Source organism: Budorcas taxicolor, chromosome 15, assembly GCF_023091745.1.
Source record: "Budorcas taxicolor isolate Tak-1 chromosome 15, Takin1.1, whole genome shotgun sequence".
NCBI classification, from domain to species: Eukaryota; Metazoa; Chordata; class Mammalia; order Artiodactyla; family Bovidae; genus Budorcas; species Budorcas taxicolor.
In genome coordinates, this window is record NC_068924.1 from 53,961,583 (window position 1) to 53,981,754 (window position 20,172).

The 20,172-nt window shown below is 38.3% G+C and overlaps 1 protein-coding gene across 1 annotated transcript in view; it reads left to right on the forward strand.

Moving 5' to 3' along the window:
* The first annotated feature begins 1,057 nt into the window (after positions 1-1,057).
* The window catches only part of EMSY (EMSY transcriptional repressor, BRCA2 interacting), a 79,175-nt gene continuing 60,060 nt past the window's right edge, over positions 1,058-20,172 (forward strand). The window contains exons 1-8 of the mRNA XM_052653365.1: positions 1,058-1,141; positions 2,826-2,934; positions 8,111-8,210; positions 10,010-10,084; positions 11,415-11,456; positions 14,852-15,027; positions 16,626-16,778; positions 18,713-18,972. Of these exons, the coding sequence (XP_052509325.1) occupies positions 2,865-2,934; positions 8,111-8,210; positions 10,010-10,084; positions 11,415-11,456; positions 14,852-15,027; positions 16,626-16,778; positions 18,713-18,972 (876 nt within the window). The 5' untranslated portion in view covers positions 1,058-1,141; positions 2,826-2,864. The remainder of the gene's footprint in view (positions 1,142-2,825; positions 2,935-8,110; positions 8,211-10,009; positions 10,085-11,414; positions 11,457-14,851; positions 15,028-16,625; positions 16,779-18,712; positions 18,973-20,172) is intronic.

A 20,172-nucleotide genomic window follows, 5' to 3' on the forward strand; every position in this document is an offset into this window, starting at 1 on the left:
ACGTTGTGTATCACATCCCAATAGGGTAAAATTAACCTAACATTTATAAGAAACTTTGTTAATATCATAAAGCAGATTAAAAACTCTTTTCCATTTGAACATTTTTACCAGAGCAGTCGTTTCCCAAAGAAAAAAATTTGAAAGGGAGGGAAAGCACAAAATTTGATTAGATCTTCAACAATAGCAGGTACTGGCTTCGATCTTACGGCCGCAATTAACTATATATCGAGCCCTTTTTCTCATCCATTAAATAGGGGCAACAATACCCTCTTCACACAATTGTTCTGTGATTAAGAACAAAGGCTAAAGGGTAGACCTACCAAGTCGCTGGGCCTCAAATAAATCCCTTCTCCTTCTTGCCTTTGACAGAAATGGCACTATCATTCCCATTTCACAGGTGGAGAAACCCGAAGTCGAGAACGTTCGGGTCCCCCTTCTCTACTTGCAACTCCGCAACCCCAAGTTCGGGTACGCCCAACTGCCGTTTCCAGTGTCAGGTCTGGCAGCGCGGATGCTCTCTCCTCGAGCTGCGTCTGGCGGCGCTGGAGGCCGTGATAATTGCTCCCAATACTCTTGAGGAATCCGAGCCCAATCAACGGCGCTTCAGGGACCAGCAAACTTTCCAACCTTTCCTAACCCCGCCTAGAATAAAGGTCGCAGGGAACCCTCTGCTCCAGCTACCGGCGCCATCTTGGCCACTACGTGTGACGCCACACGTAGCTGAACACGTAGCGGAGAGCCAGCCCATTGGCTGAGAGACCCGAGGAGAGGCGCGCGAAGCCGGGAGAGGAGGGTATGGAAGGAACTACAATCCCAGCTTTCTTTGCGCGTGCCCACCGAGAGCGAAAGAGGAGGGAGTTTGAGTTCAGACCACAATTCCCAGCAATCCTCGCGATGTCTCTCCTTTGCTTCCAAAACGTGGAGGAAAAGAGGGACAGAAGAATGGAGATCTTCTGGTGTCCGTTCTTCGAAAGGCGGGAAAGGCGAACTACACCTCCCGACTTGCAACGCGCGGCTGCGCCTGCGCCCTGATACCTGTCGCCATCTTGCCCGTTCAGAGGCACCGCAAACAAACCCAATTCCTGGTGTCCCCTAGTCTTGGCGGAGGAGCCTTTTAGATGAGCTCAGAAAGGCCGGGCAGGTGGGTGACTCTCAGACAGAGTGCTGGGAAGAGCTGGCAGGATAGCCAGTATGAAGGACCGCCGGGCCAAGCATTTGGAGCCTGGCTTGGGGCGCCCAGCCCCATCCTCCGTTGTCTCCTAACGGGATCGCGGGGCTCCCCTAGGTGGGCTTAGGGGAACTGGCAGGCCTGGTGCTGGAATTGCGGGGGTCCAGCTCCTGGGGGCCTGCCGGTGAGTCTTGGTCGTCTACCTGGCTGTCCGAGCGTCTACTCTTTCTCTCCGTTGTCCTCTCCGCTAAGGAGGGAGCGAGGCGCTGATGCCTACCAGAGCCCTTGACTCCGGCTCCTGGTCCTTACAGAGCTTGGGTCGCGGGCTTGACATTGGGGTGGGTGCTGAGCGGCACGGGTGAGGAGGGTGGGCGGGCTACTCTTGTTGTGGTGTTGCGAGAGTGTGCGTGTTTGGGGAGGGGGCGGGGCAGGCTAGCCTCCTTGACACTTGAGTGGGGGGAGGATTAGACAGGATTCCGTTTTCCCGAGCGGGCTGCGGCAACCTCTGCCCAGGTTTCCAGTGCGATGCGGCCCCGCAGTAAGGTCCTCTGGCGGGGACGCATCGGGATGCCGTGACGTGGTGCTTGATTCCGGCGGTCGCCGGCCACCTCCAAGATCCTGTCGGGAGGCGGGGACTGGCTTGTGGAGGGAGCGGATTCCTTTGGCTCTGCCCCTTCTTCCTCTTCCCCACCCCTTTTCTTTATGTCATTCTGCCGACTGGGGCGCGCAGTCCAGTTCTCCTTGCTCTGGGTTGGTTCTTAGCTGAGAGGACTATGGGAAGTAGGGGGAGGGGGTTCAGCTCCAGGCGTGGAGCTGGAGTTAGCAGCCCTAGCTCTTGGAAAAGAGATGGTAGTTACTACGGATCGATGCCTGACTCCTAGTCTAGACACTGAGCTCGCTCATTCTTACATTCACTCATTCATTCATTCGTGTTACTCTTCTCAATCATTTATTTAACAGATATTTACAGCAGATCTGCTGTGGGCTAAGCAGGTATTGTGCAAGGGCCCAGCGCCGTTGTCTTTTTCTGGACCAGGGGATTACCAGTCCGAAGTTTCTGACATCTAAACTTTTGGGAAACCCTTTTGTAAAGACTTCGGGGTGTAAATTCATCTTTCATTGTTAAGACGAGGAGACAGTTCCATTTACCCACTTAGCATCTTAGGATCTTTACATACTGTATCTCATGTAATTCATAGTGAGAAACCTGGCAGAAGTCAAGTGAATTAATTGCCCAAGATTACATAGGTAGTGGCACCTATTTATTAAATAATGTGCCTGCCACTAGAATAAGAACTTCACATACACTATTATCCAGTTCTCATAACTGGGTGATAAAACCTCTACTTTATAGTAACACATGTTCAAGTAGACCTGTTTACCCAGGATCACACAGCCAGTAAGTTGTAAGATCTAATTAAAGCCATAGGTGTCTGATACCTGTGTTCTTTACATGTGATAGGCTGGAATAGTAAGCTCCCAAATGGTTAAGTTCTTCATTTGTCAGAAGTTGTAAAGTGTGGAGGTGAAATAGGATTTTGAGATACTTTTACTGGTTTTGCTTCTTAACGTGTGGCTATCCAGGTGAGTGGGCTTTTGAATGTACTTTTGTAATGTGGTCTTTTGTAATTTGACTTTTTGGTTTTTGCTTTGGTAGGGAAGACAAGCTCTTTGGGGCTACCAAAAAGAAGCAGCAATGCCTGTTGTGTGGCCAACACTTTTGGATCTCAGCAGGGATGAATGCAAAAGGATTCTTCGAAAATTGGGTATGATTTTCATTTTGATGTTTTGTGCCTCTCTGTGGTGCTTTTTGCTTTCTATTTGGGTCATGACTGTTTGCATGGATGTCATATTTCATGCTGTGTTAGAAATCCCTTAGAGGTATATAGTTCTTGTTTTACTCTTCGTTATTTCCTTAGTGCCTAGCATAGTGCTTTGTACACAGTAGATGCATGAATCATATTAATAACAATAGCAGCTAAGGATTCTTCACGGCTACTGGACTGAGTCCTTTACATTCAACATCTCATTTAATTGTCACTCAAACCAGATAGGTATTTTGCTTTTTATGTCCCCATTTTACAGATGATAAAACTGAAGCTTAGAACCCAGACTAATTCTTGAGTAAGTCATGGGGTCAGAATTTCAACCCAGGGAATAGGATTCCAGTCTCACTTTAACATACTTTCAGGCTTCATGAGTGTGTGAATTACTTGTGTGTGCTCAGTTGCTCAGATGTATCTGACTCTTTGCGACCCCATGGGCTGGAGCCATATTGTTTCTGAATTCTGAGTTAATGTAAGCTATGCTGACTTTCCCAAATTATATTTCACTATCAGTAATAAAACACCATTTACTCTTGTAATGAATTATTGAGTGCTGCTTTTCCTTTAGGCAGTCTTTCTCAAGCAGCATTTAGGGAGAGAATTAAGCCCTAATGCTAAGGCCTTCATTGTATGTAATGAACCAAGTTTTTTACCTGATTCTAGAATGGTATGTTATCTATTGTTTTGGGGACAATTGAGAAAAAAAGAGTTACTCAAATCATTTTCTGTATTCTGTGATTCAAATGAGAATCCTTGGTTGAGAAATGTAGCTTTAGGCTCTAAGATTCAAGGAGGACATTTTTGTCTTATTTACCACACTATAGTCTCAGACCAGCACATAGTAATGACTCAATAAATGAAAAAAATAATTTGGAAAAGAACATTAAATATTTTGGCAGAGGATAGCAATTATTTAGATATCTGTGATTTTGAAGGAGAAAGTGCGGACTTTGAATTCACGTAGATTTAGGATCTTGATCCTGTTACTGATGACTGACATCCAAAAGCAAGTTGTTTAATCTCCCTAAATCTATTGATACTTTTGTAAATGAAGGGTAATAATATCTGCCTCATAAGTTTGTGGGTTAAGTGTATACAGAAAGGGCCTATCACAGTGTCCGACATCTGAGTATATAGCATTTTAAAGCAGTTGCTTTCAGACACTTATTTATTTGCAGTTGAATCTTTTCTTCACAAGAAATCTTTGTTGGAAATTTCTGTGGATAAATCTGAATCATAGCTAGTCTGGCCTTAACTGCTAATAATCTTTGCCCTTTTTATTTTCCCTTAGGGGCTACCATGACGATTTCTATATTTTAAACTATTTCTTAACATTGTACTTTAGTACCTTGTTTTTTTTTTTTATTAAATATTCCTTTATTTTATTTTTTAAAATTTAACTTTATAAGTTAAATTTTTACTACCCATTCAAGGTTTTCTATACACTGATAGGCAATTGGCCTGACTTGTTAGCTACCAGTTATAAAATTGGATTTGTATTTATTTCATAGCTGAAATAGTTACAGAGTTACTGTGATCTGTTCAGATCACAACTACAGTCAGTTGCTTTAGTTTCTGGGCTTTTGGGACCTCAAATGAAGAGACTATGTTTAAATATAAAAATTGTAAGCTTAAAGTCTTAAATTTATCCTTTTAGTCAGAGCTGTGTAGGTAATGTTGCTGAAGAGCTGCTTCTGTACTGAAAAGAACAGCCTTCCTATAGGGAATGTCATTTTCAGTGATCCTTCTTTGGGGCGGTGAGCTTTGACAGTGATTTGCAGAATGACTTCCTCCTCACCCGTTGGCTCATTATCATAACAGTGAAACCTTTGAATTGCTTTCAGACACTAGCTCTAGGTCCAGAGTATAGAGAAGGTACTGTGTTTAAGAATTAGCTTAAAATATTTTAAGGATTAGCTTTTAAAAGATTCTTTTAAAACAGTTATAAATTATTTTAACATAAGATGTTAAACATTTATATTTTACTTGTGAAAGTGTTAGTTGCTCAGTTGTGTAGCCCACCAGGCTCATCATTCCTTGGGATTCTCCAGGTAAGAATACTGAAGTGGGTTGCCATTTCCTTCTCCAGGGGATCTTCCGATTCAGGGATCAAACGCGGGTCTCCTGCCTTGCAGGCAGATTCTTTACTGTTTGAGCCACCAGGGAAGCCCACATAGATATTGGCATAGAGAATTTCTATCTCTGTATAACTCTAACTTGGGGCTTTATGAAATATAGTATTCATATTGGGTGGCAGGTTTGTTTAAATGGAATGGGTTGAGGCTTTATTAAAATAGTTCAGATCCTTTGTTTTCTGTGGTTTTTCATGTGTTAATTATTTCACTATACTTAAGTGTCATTAAAGTTAACACTGTAATAGAATGGTATCAAAAATAATACCAGAAATTCTACTGAGCTTGATATTGTCAGAATCTTAGGATTCTCATCAAAATGGAAAGCCACAAATGTGAATGAGGTTGGGAAGCTAGCCGATGTTCTTTACAGTGAGTGAATTTCTCATTGAATGAAGGGAAAGTGTGCCTTGGATTGTGTACCTGTGAGAATTGTGTTCTGAGTTATACAGTTTTGTGTGCAGTTGCTACCTCTTCTATGCATGACTTTTTAGTTAGACTTGGAATGAGACTTGAGATGTCAAAAATCTTTGTGTTTAGTTAATTTCACTTTCTAAAAAATACTGTGAAATAGTGAAATTTCGATCACCATAAATTTCACAGGCCAAAAGTGAACCTTTTCCTTAAATCACTTCTCTCTGACCTCTCCATTTCTTTTTATGGTATTGTCATTTTCCTAAATATCTTGGAAACTGAAAAACCTGGTTTTTAATCACTTTGAGAATAGGGACCTTGTTTTGTTTATGGAGAAGGCAATGGCACCCCACTCCAGTACTCTTGCCTGGAAAATCCCATGGACGGAGGAGCCTGGTTGGCTGCAGTCCATGGGGTCGCGAAGAGTCGGATACAACTGAGCGACTTCACTCACTTTGACTTTTGTTTATATAAAAATTCGCCTTGGTACCTTGCAGTAGTAGTAGTGTTCAGTTAGTAGTTAGGTTTGAATTAGTGGCTAGTCAAGTACAGACATATTTTTACTCTTCCTAGTATAAAACTCTCAAAATAGTGACTATTACTGGAAATTTAACGTCTTTATGAAACATTATATGCTCTTTTACTCTGTTCTTTTTGCACATTTGCATTTCCCCCACCTGCCTAGATCACAGTTCTGTTTCTGAGTAAAGCTTATGCTTCTAGACTAGATGATAATTTTCCTCTGTGCCTTTACCACTGTATTGTAAACTGTGTCAGAATTGTCTAATGACTTGATTCACTGTAACTTTATTCTAGAGTTAACTTCTTAAGGCAGGGTTTAGCATACTATCTTGTATATATAATGGGACTCAACACTGATTTGTTGAATAAAATACTCGATAAATGAGGCATGAACGTTTGGAGTATAGTGATTTCTTAAATTATCCCCAGTGTCTTTCTGAACTCTACTTTGGGTTCTGATAAAAGCTGAAATATGTTTTTTGGATCAAAGTATTTCCAGGGAAGCAGAGTTTGTCCTTCCAGAAGGACATGAAACATCTACCTAATGTCCAGTGTAGGTTGAACATGCAGGATGTTTACACATGTTTACACATGGAATAATTCAGTTGGACAAGACATGTCTATTTAATATGGTCAACTCACTCTTCTATATAAATTCTTTTTTTTTTTGACAGAACTGTGGATAATACAAACTGAATGAGGCTACTATTTTACTGTTATTGTAGTATCTTGAATGCAGCTATGCATGCCTTAGATTGGCTAACATTCAGTATCTATTATATGTAAGGCATTGGCAAATACTGGCAGTAAGTTGGATCTATTAAGAGGATAACTGTAGTCTAGATACTTATTTCCCATCATTTTGTTTTCTTCAGGTCTACTTGTCTCATAGTGTTTATGGTTTGAAACAGCTATTTTATTATTTCTCATGATTCTGTGGGTTGCTCATCTTGCCTGAGCTCGCTCCCATGGCTCTATTCAGCTGGAAGCTTAGCTGGTTAGTTGGGCTCAGCTAAGATGGCTGGGCCGCTCTCTCCATGTGACCTTTCATCCTGTGCTTCTTCACAGCTTGGTGATCTTAAGGTTCCAAGAGAACAAGGCCCTGTGTGCAAGGCTGCTGTTTGCATCATGTATGTGATGTTCCATTGGCCAAAGCGAGTCACATGCCAAGTCCAGAGTCATTGTTGGAGGTACTATAGAAAGGTAGTACATGAGGAAGTACACTGAGAAGCAGGCATGGTTCATTGGGAGCCATTGAGGGCTTTTTGGTTTTATAGTTTAACCACTACTAGGGACAACAGTTTCATTAAATAATGGTTGTTGCTGTGGAAAGTGAGTGAAATGAAACTGTCTGGAATTAGGTTTCAGTGTATTATGTCCTGATTTCTGTAAGAGCGAAAATTCATGTTTGCTAATCTGCCTTAGTCATTTTGCTGGTGGTTTCAATTTGTTGGTGGTTTCTTCAGGGTACCTTCAAAGTGTCTTCTAGGGCACTAGGTGAAAAAACTAGGACCAGAGATGAGAAAGGACTTACCCAAGGTCACACAACTAATGTCAGTGCTGGAGCCAGAATCTGGTCATTTGACTCTTGATCCAGTAGTTTTTCAGTTGCACACTATTCACAGATGGAATATAGGTTGAATTCTTAGGCAAGCTTAAGGAATTATTTCAAAATTTTATCAGTAAAGCTACCTATCAATAATACTAAGAACTTCGCTTAGCAGCCTTATTATACCACTGGGAACCTATTCGCAGTTGTTGGTAGCATCCCAGTTGAATGTTCTTCAGTGATGATATGTAAAGCAAAATATTTAGACTTTTCTTCCTAAACTTTTACACACATGACTTCTATGAGGCAGTAAAAAAAGAAAATAAGATTATAAAAGCCACATTTAATGTATGTTAGTAGATAAAATTTTTAATAAGAGGACATTAATGAAATATTTGCATATTGATTTTTAGGTTTCCTGCCCTGAAGTTTCACTGTATATAGCCATAGTATTAAAATATTGATGGTCTATTTTGATGAAATAATTTTCTTCTTCTAGAATTGGAGGCATATGCTGGAGTTATCAGTGCACTTCGGGCACAGGGAGATCTCACCAAGGAAAAGAAAGATCTTCTTGGAGAACTCTCAAAAGTTCTTAGGTAAATTATCATCAAAGTTTGTGAGACATGACTCTAGAAATTTCATTTTGAGATATTTTGGTACTTTTCACTCTTACACTGAAGACAGAGGTGTTCAAGTTGTTGGTACTTAGAGATCCCATCCCAGTTGTGTGCTTTGTTACAGAAAATTATGTAATTTACCATTTATTCTGTACTCTAATCAGAAAAGGTTTAAGGCGGGTTATTTTAGCTTTGGGCCAGTTGGAAAAGGGAACTATTTTTAACCTGGGTAAAGCAAAGAAGAGCTAGGAGTGACTGGATATGAAGATCTAGAGTGGCCAAGTGGCATTTGTTAGGGGGTAGGAGAAGACACTAGGAAGTTGTTGTCTTAGTTTATAGAAATGGGTAGTGATTATATCGGAGAAGGCAATGGCACCCCACTCCAGTACTCTTGCCTGGAAAATCCCATGGATGGAGGAGCCTGGAAGGCTGCAGTCCATGGGGTCGCTGAGAGTCGGACACGACAGAGCGACTTCACTTTCACTTTTCACTTTCATGCATTGGAGAAGGAAATGGCAACCCACTCCAGTGTTCTTGCCTGGAGAATCCCAGGGATGGGGGAGCCTGGTGGGCTGCTGTCTATGGGGTTGCACAGAGTCGGACATGACTGAAGCGACTTAGCAGCAGCAGCATTAGGGACAGTTGATCCCTTCAGCTTCCCATTAGTGTGGGACTTCAATTCATTAAAAAAAAAAATCTGGTGAAAGGGATTCTTTGATACTTTGCCTTGATCCATTCTTAACATCTTGAGCTTTCTCAGAAAATTCAGTGCTGTTTTAACTGAAATTTCCTTTCTACATTTAAGACCATTTTGTCATATTTTTAAAGTGAATATAGGGAAGAAATTTTTTTCCCCCTACATTCAATTAACAGCAAAGTAGCTATATTATTAAATCCTGTCTTAATGCCTCCATACTTAACAATTTATATTTTGCATTTGTTGTTTATATTGCCTCATAAATTCTGCTTTTAAGCCCCTTAAATATTTTAATCAATGGTATAGATTTAGCTTAGCAATAAGGATTATAGTTTCAAGGGTGGTATTTATTTTATTATTTATGAATGGAATGGGTATAGCCTTTTTTTTTTTTTTTTTACTTGTTTAGATTTAACTTTACATATATTTAATCAGGATCAACATAAGCACATTTTTACCGTAGTGGTGATGTGATATAATGCAGAAGACACATAGCTTCAGTGTTGAGTAATAAAGGAGTAATATCCTGGTGTCAAGTTTCATAGCATATGAAACAGTATCTTGTCACTTTCATTTCTTTGTTATATTTACTGAACATAAAATTTTAGACTCTTAAGCTTTAGAAAGGACTTTGTTTTGAGGGCCAAAATCTCAGTAACCATGATTAGAGGTCATTCAGTGGTTTGTATTTTTAGATAAGAGGAACCTCTGCTAATCTTGACTATGGTCTGACATTTCTGAGTTTTGGACGTTAATGACTTCATATCAAACTGAATTTGTCTTTCTGTGATTTGTAATTTGTATAATTTGTACACATTTATAATTTGTAATTTATAATTAGAATTTAGTTACAAATTCTCTCTACAATTATAATTCTCTCTACAATTACACAGAATCAGTCTGAATCCTTTTCTATGACTTTAATTAAAGCATTTGAAGATATATATATTAGACCCTTGTCTTTATCTTTTTTACACATCAATTCCCCTCTTCCCCCACAAACAAAATGTTGACTTAAACATTAATATAGAGAAGAACTGCCTGCTTGGCAGAGTTCTATAATGGCTATTTTTTTTCATAGCATCTCAACAGAACGCCACCGTGCTGAAGTTCGGAGAGCAGTAAACGATGAACGGTTAACAACAATTGCACATAAGTAAGCCATTAGTCATACCACCCCTGATTTTTCATGACGTAGTATACCATAGTTTTGAAACAATCTTCCTATTGTGTAGAGATTCCTGAGTCTTTTATCTTGATAGTAATATCTTTGTACTCAGGGATCCTAATCGTAGCTGTGTTAACTGTTTATTTTATTGGTTATGTTTTGCATTTGGTTAGGCAAGCTCTAAGTACTCAGGTCAAATCCTGTTACAATGTAATCTCTGTGTACCTAAAGGGCTCAACAGTTTAGCAGGTGATTTCCTTATTTGAAACAAAGTTTAATAACAAAGTAGCCCCAAATTTGTCAGCCCCTTAGAGTTTCTTTGTAACAGTATTTGATATGTATACATATTGCTTTATAAATAGACATTATAAATTTTTTGACTAATATTTCATGTATTTTGAGATTCAGAAAAAAGATTGTAACATATAGCCTGGTTCTAAGAAATATGAATACAGTGTATTTTAATTTACTTTGAAAAGTCAACAAAATACAGTTATAAAGGATTCTTATCAAGTTGCTTTCAGATCATTATAACTATTTGATAGATGGGGTGGAGGGTGGTGGAAGATAGGACTGAGCATTAATGGAGTATGAATGGAGAGAGTGCCTCCTGAAAAATAGAAAAGAGCAGAAATTATCCTTTAAAATGTTAATGCAAGATGGTAGAAACGTTTGATAAAATAAGGTATGTTATAGAAGAATTCATTTGCTTTTTATTTTTGTCTTAATGTGAACTAAAGCTAAAAGAAAAATTTTGGTACCTTTCCATTCTGTAATAAATAGTGCTTTTAACCCAGTTGGCAGTATTAGTATTGACCCCGAAGATCCATTAGCTTCATGTTGCACTTCTCTGTTCCTCATTTTACTTGACTGATAAAATGGGGTACTACCTTTTTAACTGCATAGTTTGAAAGATAAGCAGTTTGAATTTGGGGATTTTTCAGTGGTAGATATCTATGCACTGTAGAAATTTGGAAATTTTCCTCTAGTGACATTAAGTATTGTTAGGCCAACATGGCTGAAACATTTAAATATTAATGTGCTCCTTCTTTTAAATTTCTCTAAACTTTTAAATTGAGATACTCTAAAAATAGTAATTGAGCCTAGATTCTAATTTGAGAACTGGTAATAGGAAACTTATGTGCTAGATAATGAAGCAGTGAATAGTAGTTTGCATTCAGAGGCACTTAGAGACAAAATTAGTACCTTAAAAACATTGGAACAGTATTGTGGGGCAATTAGTTATAAGTTGATGCATCAGTTTCATACTTAAAGATAACATTTATTTAGTCTCCTTTTCCTTTTTTCCCCTTTAAAGAATGAATTTATCCTTATATTTGGGTGAAAGACCAAGTTACAGGTATGCAAATAGGTTATTATTATTTCAGGCTTTTTCTTGTATTTATTTCAAAATTGAAGCTCTCAATTATTCAGGGGCACATACTTCATTTATGAATTAACCAAGCCCCTTGCTTTTCCTCCTCTTCTCCTCCTCCCCTTCCTAATACTGCCCACCCTTTAGCTATTTTGCTGCTTGAAAGTAGTCAGAGGGTGGGAAGGGAGAGGAGGTGAAAATTTTAATCAGTCATTTTACTACTTGTTAGTTGTTCTGGAAAAGGTTTGATGGAAGAAATTTTAAGTATTTGCCAAAGTATTTTGGTTAATATGCGAGTTTCTTTAATCTGTTTGACCTCTCCCTTTCCCTCCTCTCTCTATTAGCATGGATAATTGAGAGTTGGCTTCTACCTACCTGTTTCCTCTTTTTTTCTCTACTTTTCTGATTTCTTTAATACATGAATTTAATTTTTTGAAAAACGTTTACTTCAGTGTATAATTTTAAGCTTCTCAGGCGTTTCCATACTCCTGTTTTAATATTTTATATTGTGGTTTTAGTTTGACCAGATGTTGTATTTACTCATGGAGCCCAAGGGGCAATGAGTGGGTAATGCTGAGGAAGACGTAGATCCCTCATTCTCTCCGTCTCCTTTGCCCTCTGTAGCAACAGAACCTAGTTCTAAAGATTATCTATAGGAGGGTTTCATACTCTGAGCCTGAAAAAAGTAACTTGAGCCAAGCAGGAATGCATCTGAACGGACTGCATTCCCTTTCTCCTCTCCCTTCCCTCCCCCACTCAAAACAGCAGCTTAGGCCAGAAGGAATGTTTGAAAGGTGAAAAGAAAGCCAAGAAGATTGAGCACAAAGGAGGTGGAAACAAAAGGAGTCGAGTGTCTGGGATCAAAGAAAAGCCTTGCTTGAACCATAACACGTTTTTATTATTTGATACTCTAATTCAGTTTTGAGACATGACAGAATATTATAGTATCAAAGCCTGGAATGTTAAGAGGCCTCACAGTTTTTAATTGGGCCACTCTTGGCAGCATTGTATCTAAAGAAAGTAGCTATCCAGAATGACTGATCTCTTAACTCCTTCCCCATCAGCTAGACATTCGTGGATACTGTGTGAGCCTCTCGGTGAGGATTTCATGCTGGTGCCATGCACACCAAAGGATGCAAGGGCCAAGGTGGTTCTACTAGTGTCAGACTTCTCAGAAAAGGGGCTCAGAGCAAGGTTTCCACCCCCCACCCCTTGCTATATTTAGTATAAATAAAGAGATGTTCTTTGAAACTTAGGAATCCCAGGGAAGCCATGGAATAAGATGTTTACAGAAACCTGGAAAATTCTTTTTAGATGATTTGTGCAACTAATGCATATTTACACCCTTATTAATAAGCAAATAGGAATTTTAAATCTAATTCTAACATGATGAGTAATTTTTCACTCACTTAAAAAAATTTGAGCACGTTTGCATGAGTAGAAATTTGGAAGATTTATAAATCTTTTTAAAAGTTGCAGTTGTGTTTTTTGCACTGCAGATTCTGTCTTTTCAATAGCATATATATTCATGTGTTTAAATTATTAATCTTCCATAATTTCTGCCACTATTTAACAGTGTACCAGGTAAGTGTAGACATCATTTTATTTGTGTGGTAAACTTTGATCAAGCAAATTTCTTAGCGACTTTCTAGTAAAATGGTAGCAAAATAGGAGTAAGCCAAGAAAATACTGAATAGCTTTTAGAACTTTTTCCCTTTGACAATCAGTAATAGCCCTTTTCTGTCTCTCTTGTTTGTACCATTCTCTGTTTCAAAACTAGCATCAATTTGGAGATTACATGCTAACAGATTTGTGAGGGTTATCGGGGTTTTAGGAATCCCTCTTTGCCGTGTCTTAGGTAGGCCTGTGTTAAGCCATAGGGAATTTGCAGATTTCCCACAATAACTCAGTTGGATTCATCAACTCCTAGAAATTCGTTTCTTAACTGAATGTAAATTCTTCTCAAGTTGTAATTTGTTTCGTTCATTGAAAGTTTATAGATTAGACAACAGTGTCTAGTTAGTATAAATCAAAGGCAAAAGTTAGACATGAAACACATTGAAAATTTTTATACCTTCTACTTGTGATGTGGCAGTTCATTTCAATAGCATGATGTATGCTTGTTAAAGGAGTGGTTTAGTAACTGTGTGACCCTAAGCAAGTTATTCAACCTCTTGGTAACTCAATTTTCCCATCTATAAAATGGAGATGATAATATTACCAATTTCATGGATTGAAAGAATTATATGAGTTAATACAGGCAAAATATTCAGAACAATATATCACATATCCTAAGTGCTAATTGATGTTAACTATCATCATCACCATCATCATCATCATCATTCCACTATCCACTAACAAGGGCTTTTGTATACTCTGTCAAGAATCAGTGGACATACAGAATCTTAAACTCTAGATTGGGTTGTAGAATCATTGCTTTTGAAAAAGGTGCAGAAGTATTTCCAACTTAGTGAAGAAATTGATTGATTGATTTTGGATGAATTTTAAACATCGACAGTCACCATTAGTTAGACTGCTGCCTTTATTGAAGCCAAGCAAAGGGAAGCGAAAAGCTGTCTTTTCATGCTTCAACCTTCATTTGGACTCCTAGGATAAAATTTGCTCAACAAGTTTAAAGTAAAATTGAGAATAGCGTCTGCTAAGGAATAGAGTTCAGTTGCCTCAAACATTTCTAAGAGTGCAGAATGATATAAATAAGTAAAATTAAAATAGCGGCAGATTTCTTCCAGTGTCCTCAGATCTAGTGTGTTTATTTTTAATAGAAAGGATAATAATATAACACATTGTCAGTGACACCTGCAGTGATATGTACAGCTTCGCACCTCCCAGTACCTAGTCTCCCTCGTTTACTGCCTCAGTTTCCCTTGTTTGAAAGCCTTAGAACCTCTGGCCATGCAGGCAGTTAGGATAATTTTGCAAAAATTCAGTGAATTTCATCCTTAATTATTAAGGAAAGTCTGATTTTTGAAATTGAGTAATTTTTACCTTTTTAGCCTAATTACAACATTAAGTTCTAAAAGTTGGTAGAAATACTAGTTTTCATCTTCAATACCAGCCAGATTTAAACTAATGAAAATAATGTTGATGTTTATTTACAAGGCATGGGACAGTTTTCCACAGTTTCAGAGATGTTCATTATAAGATTCAGATTATGGAATAAAATGTGTGAAAACCTAAGTGTATGTAAGATTCTTTAAATTCTGATTTTTATTCATAGTTTTGATCTTGCTTAAAATAAAGCCTCTCCTGTTCACTCAGGGTACTTTTTTTATAATTTGAAAAGTTATATTTGAATATATGTATTTGATTCAGTTTTAGCTATTGAGAACTCTTGTAGCAGCATTTTCTTTTTTGTTTAGTATGTCTGGACCTAATAGCTCCTCAGAATGGTCCATTGAAGGTCGTCGATTGGTACCCCTGATGCCCCGGCTGGTTCCCCAAACTGCCTTCACTGTAACAGCTAATGCTGTTGCCAATGCAGCTGTTCAGCACAATGCATCTCTTCCAGTGCCTGCAGAAACAGGAAGCAAGGAAGGTGAGTAAAGAAATATTTCAATGTGTAAGGATGACTTCTCTTGGATTCTTCCAAGAAAAGTTATCTTATTTTTCTTCTGTTTTTGTCCCAGTATTCAAACTCTGTGAAACGTAGTGAATAACTCTTGTTCTGAGACTAGAAACTGCCAAGTTTTTAGTCTCAGCCAAAATTAAATATCCCTGTGTTCAAAGTGTGAATTACATTAATCACAAAATTGCAGAAAGCCTTGGAATGAATTTTTTAATAGGAACCTGTCTTGTTAGAAGTGGATAAAAGGCCTTGGAAAATTAATAAGGCAATAGAAGTCATTTATGATAGCTGCCGGAGAAAGATGCTGAACTGATACTTTAGAAAATAAAGTTCTGTTCTTGTCTTCTGGAATCAATGGTATATGCTGTTTCTCTGTTCCAGTCAATGTGTTTAATCTGTTAGGGGTTGCATGGCTGATGGAGAAGGCTTTCTTATTGTTATTTAATCTAGTCATTGACACATGCTTTAAAATTCCTTGGAGTCTCCTGAGGTAACCAAGAGTAATATTAAATTTGAGAGTGCATGTTTCAGTTGACTTCAATAGCTTAGTTTGGTGTTATATGAAAATGACCCTGAAAATAATGCAGTTGTCAGATTATTTTGGGGAATTATCTTTTTTTGCGTATCTATGGATTGTGGAACAGAATGAGACATTCCTTTCATTCATGCCAGACTCTTTTACACGTAAGGAAGCTATATTTAGGGAGAGACAGTTATCAGTGTGCAAACTTGGCCTTCATTGAATTCCTGTTTTCTTTGTTGCAGGAGAGATATCTTTCTTCTCTGCCCTCTTTTATCTTTTCTGTTTACCACCTCTCTGATTCAGTGGAAAGAATATAGAATTTTTGATAGTTCTAATCTAGGTTTGAGTCCTCATTTGTCATTTCCTTGCTTTGTGACCTCCACCCAGTCTTTTAGCTTCTGTGAGCCTTGGGTTCCTCATCCTTAAAATGAGGATGTGGCGTTGTGAGATTAGTGATAAATATATGGGAAGAATTTAGCATAAGCCTTGGTAATCATTCCTGCTTGTTGCTGTTATTCAAGCAGTTAAAATACTGTGTTGTCATTACCTTAGTTATTATTGCACTGTTTAGATGGCAAGTGACTAGTGAGTTGTTTATAAGAGAAACTTACCTTGGTTCTCTCTAGGGGCTAAGTTGGAAATTTCTGTGGTTAGGGAAAACTGATTCATCACTCCATCATTGATACTGCTATTAGTATTAGAAAAGAATATAAGTATATGCTTTTTGTCTAACTCCTGCTATGAATAAATAATAATTTTCATTTTTCTCAGTTTTGAACTTGGTTTCTTTGTTACTGTGCTCTTCTCTATTGTCAATGCCACCTGTAGACAGCTGCTAAAATACTTGGGGGAAATCTAGTTAAGTGATGATTTTCAGGAAAGGTTATTAATTTTTTTAACCTGTGGACCTAATTCCTAGAATTGGCTGCTAACTTCTGGTTATATGAAAATGTTAAAATTGGCCTGCAGTAAAAAAAACTATCTTTGTGTATGTGTGGACCGTTTTGGTGAAAGTTAACAGCGAACTTTTTTATCGTTCCTTCAGTAGTGGTTTGCTATTCCTACACAAGTACCACGTCAACCCCAACCTCTACCCCTGTTCCAAGTGGCAGCATAGCAACGGTTAAGTCTCCAAGACCTGCCAGTCCTGCCTCCAATGTAGTTGTCTTGCCAAGTGGAAGTACTGTTTATGTCAAAAGTAAGTGATATTCTCAGTGTTATCAGGGCCATCTTGGCTAAAAGCTGCAGCATAGGCTCTGATTAGATCTGCCTTCCTGATTAATTCATTGGCCCACTGGCTTTTAGCAGTGGTTAGTTTTTGAACATTGTAAAGAATTCCTTTCTTTACATGTGACTAGGTATATATTGCTTTTTAATCATTTCCGGGGGTTGACTAATTATCCTTTTTTTGTTTTCTGTGGGGAATCTGCCTTAAACAGTGCTATCCTCTTAAGTATTCACTTGTTCTGATTTTCATAGAATACAAATGTGAATAGAAACTAAGGGGATGTGCTTGTATCATTTATTTAGTGTTTATTCCTGTAATAGTAGTCTTTGTAGTGTTTTTAAAAATTATGCAACATATCATCTAATTGTTAAATTTCAGTGAAGCATTCTAGAGCATCTTTCTTTCACGTTTCTAGTTGACTGTAATTTTTGAGGTTTATATTTGCAGTTGTTAACCCTGTGATTCTACCCTGTGAAGCACTTTGATGTCCAGTTCATTTTTTGCTTTCAATGTCTGTTATGTCAGTATTGATTTGCTTTTAGTGTTAACTCGAGATCATTACTATTTGACTTTCATTTTTCTCAATGTAGTTATAAACTTAATTTCTTTGTAACTTTTAGAGGTGGACTTTGCTGTTTTAGACGGAAATAATTTTAGGTCATTGTCAGTCTTGGTTAGAGTCTAAAACTTGAAGGTATAAGGAGTTATGTTTTATCACCAATTACATGAGTCATGCTGTGTGCTTTTGTAAATGTCTGCTTTATAAAGGTTTCCTAGGTATATTGCAAAATTTTGTTTTTCATTTGATTTTTTTCTTAAGTACAAGACAATTGAGGCTTTAGTACATAAAGAAAAATTTTAAACTTTGGGAGTATTATACCTGATTTCTGTGAATTTAGCCAAAATGGTCTTTTAAAATAACTGTAGAGGTCTATTTTTTAATTGTTTTTTAAATGTTGAAAGTGAATCCCAAACATGAAGAAAGTATTTCACTTAATATATAGCTTGAAGTAACTGAAAGTTTATTGCTTTATTCTCAGAAATCACACAGGCAACATTAGTTTGAGATATAATCATTCATTCTCCTGACTTCATATGTGCAAGGCACTGTACCAGGGAAACAAACCAATAAGACCGAGGTGTTGCCCTTTGAGAGCCCCTTAATAACAGGAGATGTGCAGACTGCCTGCCACATTTGCCATGGGATAAGTGATACCGAAAAGAATGTATGAAGTGCTTTCCAAGTTCAGAGGAGACATGGATTAGCTTTGCTTGGAGTAAGGGAAGGCTTCACTGAGGAAACAGCTTACAGGATGATGACTGCTGGATGATGAAGAGGTCGTTGATGATATGTGGTGTTCCCCAAAGAACAAGAATACATAGAGATTCCACATGGATAGAGTATGTGATAAATTGGCTTTGGGGAATGGTGAGCATGTCAATTTACAAGGATTATAGGGTGGGTGGAATAGGGTATTGTGTTCTTAGAAGGATATGGGACCTTGAATGAGACAGTAATGATTTTTGTGCCTTATCTTGTAGGGAGGTAAAACTAAAAGATTTGAGGCAGGGCACTGGCATGATTAGATGTGAGATTTTTATAACTTGTAGTAGCTTGAAAGGTAGAATGGAAGTGGAGAAATTAGAAGCATGTACAACTTTTAGGAGGTTGTTGCTGACATGCAGGCAGGAGATAAGGAGGTCTGACATGGCTGTAGGGTTAAAGAAAGTCCGGAAGGCGTTCAGAGATAGCTCCCCTAAGGGAGGATTGATAGAACTATCTGATTGGGCCTGAGGCAGAGGGAGAGGCCAAGGATGACTGATGACACGATGATTTTAAAATGAAGTATAAAATACAAGGTTAGATGGCTATAAAATTTAACAATGTTATTATTGCCTTATAGGTGTTAGCTGTTCAGATGAAGATGAAAAACCCAGAAAACGAAGGCGAACAAACTCTTCTAGCTCCTCCCCTGTTGTCCTTAAGGAAGTTCCAAAGGCTGTCGTTCCGGTCTCAAAGACGATCACTGTGCCTGTGAGTGGCAGTCCTAAGATGAGCAACATCATGCAGAGCATTGCCAACTCCTTACCACCCCACATGTCTCCTGTGAAAATAACCTTCACCAAACCATCAACACAGACAACAAACTCAACAACACAGAAGGTATGTGGTAGAGGGAATCTCTGTCTGCCAGGTGCTGTTTTAATCTCTTTCAGTCAATGTGATCCAGATTTAACAAACATGCACTGAGTGCTTACTATGTGCTTGGCATTATGGTGGGAATGTTCACATCTCTTTCTTAAATTCTACATATAAAGCTTTGGGTTAGATATTATTATTTTACTTTTTGTATATGTTTTTGTAGATGAGGCTCAGAGATGCCACATGACTTGCCTGATATGACATAGCTAGCAGATCTTCTAAGACTTCCATTCATTTCACTTTTATGGTTCTATTTGGAAAAAAATTAAAATATAGAGGATTCTTTCAGCCTTTATTTGGATAACTTTACCTTTAGGAACTCAGTATTTATGTTTCCAGAGTAATGAAGTTGTCAGACAGAGTTAGGTGTTTCATAGAAGAAAGGAAGGATATGATTAAGTGGATAATTGTTACCTTTTTAATTCTTGAAAGCTATCATTAATTCATTTCTAAACTCTTCTCTCAGTATGTTTAAGTCATCAGTATTTGGTCAGTTTTGTTATTAGAACCCTCTACTTCCGACACTAATCTGGAAACTGATGGTACCCTAGGCTTGTTACACACTGCTGTGTCTAAGATCTCCCTTCACTGTCATTCTGATCTTCCCCTTTCTTGGTTTATTTACAAATTTCCTGAAGTATATCCTCCAGTAGCTTCTTGGTATATGGGTGGGGTGGAAAGTAGAGTTGTTAAGACCTTTTGTGTGTGTGTGTGCGCGCGCACAAGTGCATGTGTGTGCGTATACTCAGGTTGTGTCCGACTCTTCGCAACCCTGTGGAATGTAGCCCTCCAGGCCCCTCTGTCCATATGATTGTCCAGGCAAGCATACTGGAGTGGGTTGCCATTGGAACCCACTGGAGTGGGTTTCTCCTCCAGAGGATCTTCCTGACCCAGGGATCAAACCCACGTCTCCCACATCTCCTGCATTGCAGGTGGATTCTTTACCACTGCACCACCTGGGAAGTCTTTGAGACCCTACATGGTAGACTGAAAATTTCTTTATTCTACCCTCCTACTGTCTTGATGTCAGTTTAGCAAGGTAGGTATTCTAGGTGGGAGGTCATTTTCCTTGAGAATTTTAAAGATGCTACTTCACTGGCTGTTGGCTTACAGTATTGCTTTTGAGAAGTCCAGTAATGCCATTATAATTCCAGACCCTCA